Source organism: Anarrhichthys ocellatus, unplaced genomic scaffold (genome assembly GCF_004355925.1).
Source record: "Anarrhichthys ocellatus isolate YVR2014 unplaced genomic scaffold, GSC_Weel_1.0 scaffold5, whole genome shotgun sequence".
Classification (NCBI taxonomy): domain Eukaryota; kingdom Metazoa; phylum Chordata; class Actinopteri; order Perciformes; family Anarhichadidae; genus Anarrhichthys; species Anarrhichthys ocellatus.
The window spans coordinates 5,806,492-5,820,102 of record NW_022280035.1 but is presented as its reverse complement, the minus strand read 5'-3'; the positions used below and the strand labels follow the sequence as shown (position 1 = coordinate 5,820,102).

Below are 13,611 nucleotides of genomic sequence, written 5' to 3'. Positions count from 1 at the left end.
ATGGTATAAAATATTTCACCGTTACAATATTCTTCCAATATGAAGACAGTTGTCCCACCAAAGCAACATTTATTAGTACAATTAAAGAGTAAAAACAGCTCTGTGGTCATTTTGGGAACATAACACATTGGTTTGTTTGTCAATAACCCCTCCATCTGAGTTTTCTTACCTCACTGTCCCCTCGCAGTTTTATCCTAACTATGAAATACTATATTACTGTAAAAAATTCTGCAGAATATCAATGTTGTTTTATTCCCAAACGTATGTTTTGTGTACCCTGAAGGTTCCCAGTACGAACATATACAAAAGGTAATTCATTCATTATGACTCCCTTGTTCCCTAAAGTCTTGTTTTCTTCAACTGTACGGGAATTGATCATTATTTTATTGGTAAAGTTTTACTTAATATTCCTACTGTATATTCAGTACATTTTTTCCTTTTTTTAACTTTTTGAAATCTGTGTCACTTCCTCCGGTTAAGTTGTCACAGTAATCCATTAAGCAATTCTTCTCAAACAGTCGCAGATATGACTCATTAGAGGTCTGACCAGCTTCATTCAGGTTTGGTTGATTATCGTTGGGAGCCCAGATGTTCATGTGAATTTTGGTCTGAAAATGACAATTGAATCTGAGCAACTTGAATACAGTTTTTTGTATATCAGACACTTAAAAGCATACTTAAAATCAAAAGTTATGAAGTTGTACTAGGGCTGCACACATGATTATTTCCACCATATAGTATTCTGTTTAATAGTTTCCCAATTAATGATTTAATCACATAGTCTGTAAAATGTTGGAAAATAGTGAAATACGGCCATCACAGTGTTTTCATTTGTGTTTGGTCCAAAATATTCACATTACAGTGGTACAAAACAGATAAACAGCAGCAAACGATCCCATTGTTGCTTAAAAAGGGATTATTTGATTATCAAAGTAGTCGCCAATTCATTTTCTTTCAATCGACTAATTGATTAATTTACCATTTGTTTGAGCTCTACTGATCAAATAATCTCAACGGATCTGCTTGTCAGGGATTTCATTTTACCTTCAGTTAGGACGAGTTTTAGTCTGTTTAAACAAGTTAATAAATGAAAAATAATTCTTAAAAATAAAGGATGTCCCATTGTGTTTCCCACAAACTACATTTACACCAAAGAACCTTCAACACATTGGACCGGACCATGCATGCTTTCAGCTGCAGGTGGAGTAAAGAAGAGACGGAGTGAGACTGAGTAGTAAGAGATCATCTGATCCCCATGTTTAATCCAATAGTTTACTTATTATCAAATCTGAATCAGCACACAGCAGCAACAATCTGTATTTTAGCTGAAATAGCTGTAACACACTGCCATTTGTCATCTTGACAAAACGTTGGTGCAATGAAATCAGATGTTTGTGTTTATTTTGGCAAGCACCATTGGAAATAGAGCAAATTTGTCATGTGCTTATGTGATGAAGAATAAAATTATATACCCATGCAAAATCCCCTGTGAAATGTACATACGTATCTTTATTGCAGAAAAGTTAAGTGTCACTGAAATCTTACTGATTTCTTTTTTATTCTTTTTGTACTTTTTTTTTTTTTTTCTTAACTCGTAATGACTTATTGATCAGTTGTCACCTCTGTGTTTGCCCTCATGTTTGTTTGTTTGTTTCAGTTTTCGGTCTATTTCCCAGCATCGGTTGTCTTGTAGAAATTGTAAGATCATTATACATAGTTGTCTGGAAATGTTTGGCATGTATGGAGTTACATGATTTCCTCTAAAATCATACATCCGTACAAAAGCAAAGTGAGTAAAAAACAAACAAAAAATAATAGATACAAATCAAACCAAGAGGAACAAATCAAAGAGAAATGTCTGTGCATCCTGATATTGAACTGGAAAAAACGTCTCGCCATCTTGGATTCAGTTGTAAAGCCTGTGTACACTTTTTTTCCCTCCACACATTTCTATGTCTTTTAATGCATCGTTATTTCGGTTACTTATTGAAAAGGAGCACCTGGCTTCCTTTTGTTGTACGAAACACGAGGAAAAATCCTCAAGTGTCTGTTGATGTGGCATCGCTTGGCTCCTCACAGGACTCCTGTCGTCTACGTGAGTCTGTAGTATTTTATATAAGGTCCACGAGTCCGTCCTCTCATTTACATCTGGACACCAGGATGAGGTCTAACCCATCACACGCTGCCCCGGTCCGACTCATACCGTGGTCACCCTCATCACCACCTCCCGGTTGGTGGCGCCGCTGATCCGAGGGTCGTTGGGCCGCAGTTGGCTCAGGATGTGCAAGATGGTGTATCCACAGTGGTGGTTCAGAATAGTTCTTAACCTCCTGCTCTGTCGCCCACCACTGCTGCTGGCCAGACCGTGAGGATTACTGCGAGAGTTGCGATTCCCCGTTTTGCTCGAACTCAGCGGGTCGCCCAAGTCCTTTGATTTCTCATAGTTCAGTACTTTCCACTGCTGATTGACAGCCTGCCATCGTTTGAAGATTCGATACACTGATGATCCCTCGTGGATGATGAGGCCTGGGCAGAAAGAAGAAGAGTGAAGGACATGCAGGGCCTGAATGAATCTCCACTGCTTTACATCAGATATGAATGCTTAAAAGGCTGCAACAAGCATGATAACAGGTAGGAACTTTCCATCTCATCTGTGCTAGACAGTTGGCAATAATCACAGTGCAGATATCTGATGCCATCTGTTCTCAGTGTTGTCTTACACGAGCAACTCACAATTATAAAAGAACCGTCAGCCAAGTTGCTCCCTAAAAGTTTATTTTTCTCTGTACACATCCTAAAAATGCTTTTATAGTGTCGTTGTCATCTTTCTACTTTGGCAGCATCTGCTTATTTTGTTTAGTTTCTGTGTAATTTTGTATGACCTTAACAACCAACAGAATGTGAACTGAATACATGTTTTTGAGTTTGTCCTTGCATAATGCAACCTATGTTTATTAATATATTTTTGTGTTCTTGTTGCATAATGTATCCCTTCGTGCTCTGTAACCTAAAGCTACTACGCCCAACTTTTCATGTGATATTCTTATACAAATAGTCTATAACTGCTGCTGCCAAAGCTATTTATACAATACTGCCGTGTGATTTTTATGTTTGCACATCTTGGAGTCCACGCTGTCCTTTACCTATGCACACGATATCCATGAAGCCGTACATGCCATAGCAGATTTGGAAGAGCAGGTCCTGACGTTGCCACTTGGCCGAGGGGCTGAGGGAGGACCAGATGAGCCAGGAGATGCTGGCGATGAGGAAAAGAGAGCCCAGAATAATGGCCGCTATCTGCACCTTCTCTATCACCGTCAGAGAGATGGCCTGCCACTGGAGGAGGAGAAAGATGTCTGAATGAGTGGTGGAAGAAGAACTCAGATGCGTTACATTTTTCAGCACAAACTCAGCTATTAATCTATTATATAGCTCATGGTTCTAAAGAGAATATTGTGTCACTATTTATACACACCATTACAGCAGAAAAATGTACAAAATAATACTATATTATATAGTCTATTTCCATGTTAATTGATTTTTTTGTCTGGTATATTACATTTAAACTATTAGCTAGTTATTTGAACTGTTAATTCATTACTTTCAGGTAATTATTTTAACCATTTTCGTTCGTACTGAACAAATTGCAATGACTTAAGAGAGTTAATGTTCCATGAAATGATTCGACTAAACCCTGAAATATTCTGGCGCTCAGCTCAGCAAAGATTGGATTGATTGTTTGATTTTTATGTGTTCCAGTTTGCCACTTTTATCTCAAGATTGTGCAAAAGAAGACTCGTATTTTGTTAGATTTACATAGTAAATGTTCCTGTGAGTGATTTCATTCATTCTGAAATTGAAGGAAACAAATAAAGCATTATTTGTCTTTCTTTGTTTGAAAATGTGTATGCTGTATACTGGTCCTGGCTTGTTTGATCTTATGGTGTCTTGTTATTATATGCATGAAACTAAAATAATAAATACTTCATTCATTCATTTCCAATTCATATTTCAAATGTTTATCCTGTCTTAGCTAACTATTTCAAACATGAAACCATTACGTTTAGCTGACTATTTCGACTTCTCAAAACTTTTACAATCAAAACAATAATTTATATATATATTTTGTGGTCAAATTAGTTGAAATACTCCACAATGTTTACATGTACCCCCAGACAAGTACTGAGGGATCATAAGAACAACTAGTTTAATCTGTGACAGCATGTATCATGTGTTTTCATTTAAATTCTTTATCTGTAAAGTAATGTCTAACCCATGGCTGTTAAATAAATGTAGTGGAGTAAAAAGTACATTTATGTCTGATATGTTGTGTAGTAGAAGTGTAAAGGAGCATAAAATGGAAATACTGTACTGTAAATTGTACATGAGTGCGGTATTTGAATAAATGTACAGTTTCCACAAAATTATGTCTCACCAGTGAGAGAAATCACCATATGAGTCCATGATGAATATGCGCATTAACAAATATTTCAAACACACACACACACACACACATGGCATCTTCTCAATAGGTTTTAGAGGCATTGGCTGCCTCTGAAAAGGAGGGCAGAAGGACAGTGACGCAGAGGGAAAATGTGTCAGCACAATATGGCAAACAGTCCTCACACCACAGCGATGGCCTGAGATTTGTTCTAGCAAAGAGTGTTGGTCTGATGCAGCAGCGTTTGTATGTGGTATGTGTGTTATTATGAAATGTCTCTGTCAGCACACAACTTTTGCTTTGTTCTCCCACACGATGAGTAGCTCCCTGCCTAAGTCATGAATTCATGGGCTTAAAAAAAAACGTATACACCTCACAGAGCATGACAACGTTTGTGTTTAACCGAATGTTGAGACGAGGCTTGCATAATTACATACTCTATCTCTATCTCGTTTACGTACAATAAGTGAACCATGTAGCTTTTAACCTTGTAACCTTTTGTAAAAAACATTTTGGGGAGACTAAATTAAATCTCATGAGCATCTTGACACTGATTCACTGATTCAGCCAAATATAACACACACTACCCCTTTTAGTGAAAATATACTCTAAATATTCTGTTACTGGTAAGTCCCACCTTCAACATTTTACTCCTGTAAAAGTGCAGAAGTATCAGCATCAACACATACTTAAAGTACCGAAAGTAAAAGTACATATCATGCAGAACGATCAATTTCAAAATTATTGATGTGCTGCTTTTCAGCTCTGCAAGAGTAAGAATCCAAGAAAGGAGTGCTAAGCCTTGTTTCCTCCCACATTAGTATTTTCTTTGTGTTAAAAGCTGTTTCTCCACAGATTTGTTGGTGTGTGTTCATGCTGCAGATTCCCTTCATGTTACCTGCAGAGGGTTCTTGGTGCTGATGGCCAGGACCTGGTACTTGAAGTAGCAGAGCTCGCAGCTCCAGGATCCCCTCTCGCTGATCCAGCGGATGAGGCACGGCTGATGGGTGCAGCGCACTGAGCCGTCACAGCGGCAGGGGCTCAACAGTTCGCCCTGCAGGACAGACGAGGAAAACATAGCATGATGAATTCATGGGAAAAACAAATTTTGTTTTGATATTTTCAAAAAATCTATTCTGATTGCATTCCCGCAAGTGAAATATATGGATTTTAATTTCAATTTAGAGACCTGTATGTAAGAATACAAAGAGAGATGCTGCTTTAAATGCAAAAAAAATATGTTTATCCAAAGTATACAATTTAAAAAATCCCCATTCATTATTAATATTTCCCTCCCCTTGGATTTGAAAAGAAATAATATAACAGTAAACTTCTTGAAGTTCACTTTCTGCTGGAGAGTCAGATGAGAAGATCGATACCACATGATTTATGTGAAGGGAGGCCCTCTGTCTCAGATTTTAAAACCCCCATTTTCATTGAATATTATTTTTCCTAATGTGCACTACCAATACACATTAATTGAAATTCAAGGCACACAAATGATTCGCCCCTTTTACCAAATATTACAGCTCCACTCAAGTTCTTGTTTTAAATGTGGATACAAAGTGATACATTAAAAAAAGCCTAACGTGTCTTGGTTACAGTTCGGTTAACTGTGGAAGAGCGGATGATTAAGTTTGTGAATTCAACTGAAAACGCAGGAAAAGATCATATTAGATCATATCTTAGATCATGTATGCTTCATTTCTCTACGCTGAACACATCTGTGGTACTGAACCTACATTTTACACTAACTTCATATTGGTACATTTCATTTTACTGCAGTTCGGCAAGCGATAAGATCTATCACTACAACATCCACATGTAGGCAACACGGCCATATTGGTCCCTCTGCTGATAGAAAAATGCTCCTTTGTGACCGCTAGCTCACATGAACACATCTTATTGATAAACCATTTTGATCTATTTTTAATGTAATAAATATCACAAGGAATCACTGAAAATAAATATAAATACTAGGTAAGAATAAAACTATACTCTGCTTTAAGCAATTATAAAAATGACCCTCCTCCTTTTCTGACCCCCCCTCCCTATCTAATCATTTTGGAAGAGTCTCTAAGAAACAGGTTAGTGTCTCTCCGGCACCCCTCCAGCACCTGAAGCGTGTTGGCATTTTCGCCACATTAAGGATGACCACATTCAGGCTGTCATCACCATTCAGCGTCAAACATCCATTTTGTCAGAAGGCTTAAAATCTTTCGGCATGTTTTACCTCAGAGGTCAGCAAAGTTCTCACTTAATGAAAAACAACCTAAAACCACACCCATGCGTCACAAATGAATGAAAGCTTTCAAAACACCAGTGTTGGGTGTATCAGTGTGAATCATTGGTGAATCAGTTGGCGGAGGGGCACGTTAGCACAACAACAGCAGGGAACGGCGAGGCTTCAAAGGCTGACAGGTGAAGGAGAGACGAGCTGAGGACGACTCACACAAACTCTGAGTGAACTCTTTGCAAACTTCCATCTCTCAGACATCAAACATACTGTACATATTGACTGTCGGGAGAGTTCACTTCACTGGTGTTGAATTTCCAAAAAGCATTAACTGTTTGTAAACTGGTCTAAAGTGTAAAACAGGGACCAAATGTCTTGATGAAAAGGAACATTTTAAGGAACAATTGGATATTTTGCTTTCTTGCCGAGAGTTAGATGAGAAGATTGATACCACTCTCGTGTCTGTCCATTAAATATGTTAGCTTAGCTTAGCATAGAGACTAAAAGCAGGGGGAAACAGCTAGCCTGTCCAAAGATAACAAAACCTGCAGCATCTCTAAAGCGCACAAATGAACATGTTACTGTACATCTCGTCTCTTTGACAAAATTCCAAGAAGTCACTAAAATAGTCCAACATACAACACCCTGCAAACCGCCTATTGTTGATTTCACTCTAACCTTTTGTGGGAATCAAACAAACAAGATATCACGTGTTACTTAGTGAGCTTCAGATATCAACCTTCCACCAAACTCCCAGTAAGACAGAACAAAGTTGAACGGAGCATTACTGGGATTATTAACTGGAATCTAATTACTGAATTTCAAATTATGATCCCTTACATTACTGTTACCGAAAACAAGTAAATACTTTACTTCCCAACAGTAACAGCTGAAGTAGCAGAGGACTACTAGTGTAATCAATACAGATTGTATGCAACAGAGGACTGCGTTGACACAAATAACGCTTCTTTCCTTTTTTCTGTCCGCCTGCACTCTGTCGGTCCCCCATCTGGCTTGTTTGACCTTCCCACTTGTAATAAAAGTATTCAAGTGTGCATAAAAGATTGGATTTAGCAGATGAGCCACATGCCACTCATAAACTTTAAAATAACTTGCCTGCTGACATTATAAAGATAACACAGGGAAGGTCAGAAGTATATAGGAAACTAAATAAAAACCATATGAAAGCAAACATTTCTAAAATGTCAAGCTGTCGTTGGAAAGTGTGCACGTGCGAGGAAACATTTTCCAGCTTGTACGAGGACGTTAATGTCACGATCAACTAGAACAAAATAAAAACAAAGACCTTTAAAAGCTGTGATTATGATTTTAAACCTGCACCTTCAACAAAAGCCATTTAAGCATAAAATGTGATAGTTTTGTCTAAATTCATGTCTTCTCTAAAGAGGAACATTTTCTGGAGCTACTCGATGAGTAAGAGACACCATATTTTCGAAAGGGATTTTCTCCGCACAAGCGTCCAATTATCACTATCAAGTAACAAATAACAGCTCATTATTTAAATTCACAGAACTTCCAAGTGTCTCCTGAATTCATTCCAAAATAAGGTTCAAGATTCAAATTGTGAGGGAGCTGTGTTTGATGTTCACATCTATCGATCGTCCTACTCAAGGATCACAGGATGTACATTTCGTTTCGGGAAACAAAACTGAAGGTGTGAAAGATGTTTGTTTTTAAATGTACTGAAGTCAAATAATGGCTGAACACATATCTGTTTTTAGGTGAAAACGTTGCATCTCCAGAACAACCTTGTTTTTGAGCTTCATGCTGTAAAAAAATGTTCTACAAATGAGGTCAATGCAAAAAGTACTGAACAGTTAAAACATTATATCACAATCAAAGTTGCATGTTTAGCCAGTAAAGTAATACTGATGATGATTTGCATTTTTTAATTAACTAAGGGTTTACATTGATACTTTAATATTGAAGATCCTACGGGGGAAATAAAAAAATCTATGAAATTGAACTGAAATCAAATTGATGAAATCCAACAGCAATTGAATAAAGATAGAAGTAACACACACACACACACACATTTACAGTTTCTCCCATTTGACAGTGAAACCTGAAGGCAACAAACAGTAAAAAAAAAGGAGGCATGAAGGTCACATCTGGACTAGCAGGATGTACTGATGCTCAAATAAAAGTAGAACGTGTGGAATTATACCGTGTTTGAACAAGTCAAGTGAAGTCGACTGTAAAGCAACATCACAATTGACATTAACCTACTTAATTTAAAGGAACAAAGAGATAAAGATGGAGTTTTTCTATATTATTGTCAACAAATCCTATGAAAAGACTAAAACCGACAATGTGGCTCGAACTGAAAATCTATAAAAATGTTTATGTTATATTTTTAAAAGAGTTAAATAATTTCCTAAAACAGCTAGTTGCTGTAGTTTTTGTCAAGCGTTACTCAGACAGGAGGAAGTAATGAAGCACTGGATTAATCCACATTTGGTGCTCTAGTGAGTTATTCGGCCAACAAAAGAAACTTCAGTGACCGGGTCAACAAAACATTGGACTTTTACGAGGTCGCTGTTCGTTTCTCATTTCCTACTGACGGTCATCTGGTTCCTTTATATGGCAACAAATGTTCACTAACCTCAATGAATACTCAAAAGAATAATACTTATTTCAACCCAAACCAAACATTTTTTACCTAACCAAACCAAACCTTAAACGTTCATTAACATTTGTTGTTAATTACGCAAGTATACTGTAATTAAGTGTTTCTATGTTGCACGAACAAACGGTGTATTTTGTTGTTTAATTTAGATGACTTGTGTTTTAAATCACTCTTGGACATCAATGGACCTACTATATGGCACAGATGGATGAGATATGTCAGGCTTTGGATACACACACACACACACACACACACACACTCACACACACACACACACACACACAAACAATAGATCAGTTCAGTGTTGGTTTTGGTCTTTTCATAGCATTTGTTGACAATAAGAAAAACATACTTATCCTTTTAACGACAAGTAGATGCTGTACCATGCAAAGGCTGCTCACCACACACACGCACTCACACACTCACACACACACACACACACTTTCTGTTCAGTTGATCTGGCGTGGGTTTGTCCCTCAAGGCCACTTCACAGAGCATGAAGGTGTTAATTTGGTGTGTCACTTCTATGACTAAGAAAATGGTTTTCCTCCTCAGCTGTAACCTTTAGACAAAAAAATGTGCCCCCCCCCCCCACACACACACCCCCACCCTGAGCTGCAGACTGCGTGTCACTGTGGAAACACGCTGTTGGGCACTGCAAGTGAAAAGGGCAGGCAGGGGCGATCACCACCACCACTTCTACTACCCTGCCTGACTCCAACATGCCAGCAGCCTATCTCCATGCGAACCTAACACCAGGCCAGCCCCTCCTGCGGGCTTCTGTGAATCCAGACCTACTGTACGTCGACACACGCCGACACCTTTGACAGACTGTAGGTAATTGGCCCGCTGACAGCGACATGATCCCGGCCCCTGTTGAGACCTGCTTAAATAATGAAATAACAATAAAATGGCAAATGTGAGCCTCCCCCTGCCCCCCCCACACACCCTGCACCCAAGGATGTATAAGGTACTTTGAGTGCTGTGGAGGCAAAAGACAAGAAGCTATAATGTACTAGTGTAGGCTACTCTCAGGGTTTCCCTTCAGTGCTTTGTTTGCTTGCTCTTTGTCTGTAGCTAAAAGAAGCAGCTCAGAGCATGTTGCACGATGAGTCACCTTGCTGGAGAGCCCAAAGTCCCAAACATCAACCTTTTATTAAAGGAGGATATTTGAGTGGGCAAGACAGCAACCTGGGGTTGATCCCCAACTGTAACATCAAATGACTTCGTATCCCAAACAAGCCCACACTGATTTATACTCCAGTTTACTATGTCCCACAATAGAAACTCTCAGGCAGATGTCATAAATTAGCACATGGGCTGTAATAACAGTAGACCTATACGACTAAAGGAGACTAAATGGTAATATCCATCTGTGCTCCGACAGGAGTGTTTCTAGTTATCTCAGGCTTCAGGACTATACCTGCTCAGCCAGGCGGCACAGGTTTCTGCACATCTGGCGAGATCGACATTTGGCCACAGATCAAAAAAGATGCACTATTGTTTTGTTTGGGGCTCTGGGGAAAAAAAGCAAGCAGTGAGGAGGAGGAGAGAGAGAGAGAGAGAGAGAGAGAGTAGAGTAGAAATAGATCACAAAAAAAGGATGACAAATTCATCTAACTTGTCATGTATCGTCATAGTCAACACCATTGTCTGGCCAGGAACAGTGATTGTCACAAGATTAGTAGTTGATCATCCTGTTCTGTGACACATGCAGACAGCGGACAGTTGATTTACATTTACAAAATGTTTGTGACTCATGCATATTCAGTCCCTCTCACTCTATTTGTCATCATGCAGACCTAATTGGCTAACTTTCTTTGTTGCTATGCTGGCCGGATTTCAGATGTGTGGGAACTGCTGCCTCTCCACCACTGATTAGCTTAGCTATGAAAACAGTGTTATTTAGACAACCACATCACTAAGCAATCATCAGAAAAAAAGGAGAATATTTGCCTCTAAATCCAGGGTTCAGAGACAGAACGTCTACAGTGTGCCGACTTATAGCCCAATGAGACAAATTTATGATTTTAGGCTTTTTAAATAAAATTAATTTGACTATTTTACATGATTCAAATCTTGGCTTCATCCTAAAGGAGGTACTTCAGAGTGACGATGGGTGAGAAAGAAAGAAAGAGAGAGAGAGAGAGAGAGAGAGAGAGAGAGAGAGAGAGAGGGGGGGGGGGGGGTAGATGGTTGTAGAATCCTCTGAATGAGAGATACCCACTTTTTGATTTGCTACAACAACAAAAAATCAAAATGGCAGATTACACTATAAAACTTAAAATATGACCACTTCCTGGAAAAATAAAAATCCTGCACTCATGCATGGTGAAATGGCTCTCCACAGCAGCACAAAGGCTCAGCAGCACATTAAAGCACAGAAACAAACAGCCTGTCTCATTCACAGGACGAGGCATCAGCATTATAGGAAGCATCGCCTGCTGCGTGTCTACCTGCTCTGGGCCTTGGAAACAGATCCGGCACTGGGGGGTCCACAGGCTGCTGGCGTTGCTGCCCAGAGACACAGCGTCCAGGCCCACTTGCAACTTGGGCTCCTTGTCCTCAAACGCCAGGCTCCGGGGCCGCGGGTCGCTGCCGTAGTACTCCTCCTCGTCATCCCGGGAATGGCAGTCGACAAAAGGCGGCCAACCGCAGCCGCCCATCCCCAGACCTCGCATGGTGGTGGACCGTCTATCTGTGTCTGAGCTGGACTGTCTCGAATCGGATCGCATAAACACCAGGACTTTCAGTTCATTAAAAAACATGCGGATCCGATACTTGAACATGTTTGGCTACATAAAGAATCCGCCAGACTGAAATAAATGAATGAAGTGTTTTTGACACCTCTCCCTCTATTAATTATTATTATTATTATGAATATTATTATTCATACACCCAATACGTTCATTCTTATTGTAGTATTTTCATCAATACCCCAAGCAGCCTATCAATTGGAAATCCAGAGAAATAAAGGCTCTCGCCCCACTGATGGCATGTGTGTCTAAGCCAATGCGGATGAAAGATTTTCCCTTTCAGCTGGCCGACACACTCTTTCAGTATTCATTACTCAAACAACTCGGTAAACGTTGTCTACAGACGCATCCTCCACCGCACCTCGGGAACAAACACACTACAACTTGTACAGGTTTTGATTTCCACGGTCCATTTTTCTTCAAAGACACCTTTATTCAGATGCACTGGGCTTGCAGCAAAAAATAGCCTACATGTTTTGCTACCCAAAGCAGAAGACCGCGAGAGAGTGGACGAGTGGAAGAGAGAGCAACACAGAGCCAGGAAATAGAAGATGGGGTGTAAAATACAACGACCTGCCATCCATACAGTCAAATCTGGGACTCTTGTCAAGAATCATAATCCAAAAGGAAAATGAGAGATGAAATGGAAGTTTGATTTGGATAATTATAATATGTCTGTTTTGTTTTTTTGTAATTGTCCCTCACTGTAGCATCCCAAGCGTCAGATCATGGTCCATTTTTTTCTCCCCCTCTCTCTCTCTCTATTTCATCTCCTTTTTGTAAAGCCTCCACGAAGAATCCGAGCCATTCACCCCGACAATCCACGTCGAGATCAAAAACACAATCCTTTTCATTTTTTTTCAGAAGCCTATAGCCTGGAAACACGGCCACACAAAAACACCCGAAAGCCTCATGTTTCCCATCTTCGCCTCGATGTCCATCAGCATTTCATCGCAAGCCCCCCCCAAAAAATACGGTCAGAGAGAGCGAGAGGCAGAATAATAGAGGCACCCTGCGATTTTTCTAATTAGAGAGAAAGACGGGGAAGACGCATGGAGATGTCTTCAAATCCGAGAGCAATTACACAGCAGTAATGGCATTGATTATTGGATCAGATAGATGGTGGTGATGATACTGCTGGCGCTGATTTTCCTCCTCGAAATGGTCGGCTTGGAGATTGAACCAACGCAGCAGCTACTTCCGGAATAGGGAGAAGAAGAAGAAGAAGAAGAAGAAGAGGAGGAAAAAAATCTCATCCTGTAAACAAGTCGGTATTTTTTAGCTGGTCCTCCATTCGCCTCCGATGGGTGACGTGCCTCTCCCAGTACTCCCAGCAGCTGGGCAGGAAAGGCGCTCTGGCTGCTTTATTATTGACCAGCCAGCGCTGTCCAGGGTGCTGATCTCCCTCTGCTGACGTGTACGCTGCGGCCACATGAACCGGGAGCCCGCGAAGTACGAACCGGACCTGGCCGTTGATGTGCGTGTGTGTGTGTGTGTGTGTGTGTGTGTGTGTGTGTGTGTGTGTGTG

At 40.0% G+C, this 13,611-nt stretch overlaps 1 protein-coding gene across 1 annotated transcript; it reads right to left on the bottom strand.

The window, feature by feature from the left end:
* Positions 1-1,232: 1,232 nt before the first annotated feature.
* marchf9 (membrane-associated ring finger (C3HC4) 9) lies at positions 1,233-13,569 on the bottom strand. The gene is made up of 4 exons (XM_031844727.1): positions 11,784-13,569; positions 5,340-5,495; positions 3,144-3,336; positions 1,233-2,526 (listed from the first exon to the last, which is right to left on the bottom strand). The coding sequence occupies exons 1-4, from the start codon at positions 12,114-12,116 to the stop codon at positions 2,198-2,200; spliced, it is 1,011 nt and encodes a 336-aa protein (XP_031700587.1). The 5' UTR covers positions 12,117-13,569; the 3' UTR covers positions 1,233-2,197.
* Between the last annotated feature and the right edge of the window lie 42 nt (positions 13,570-13,611).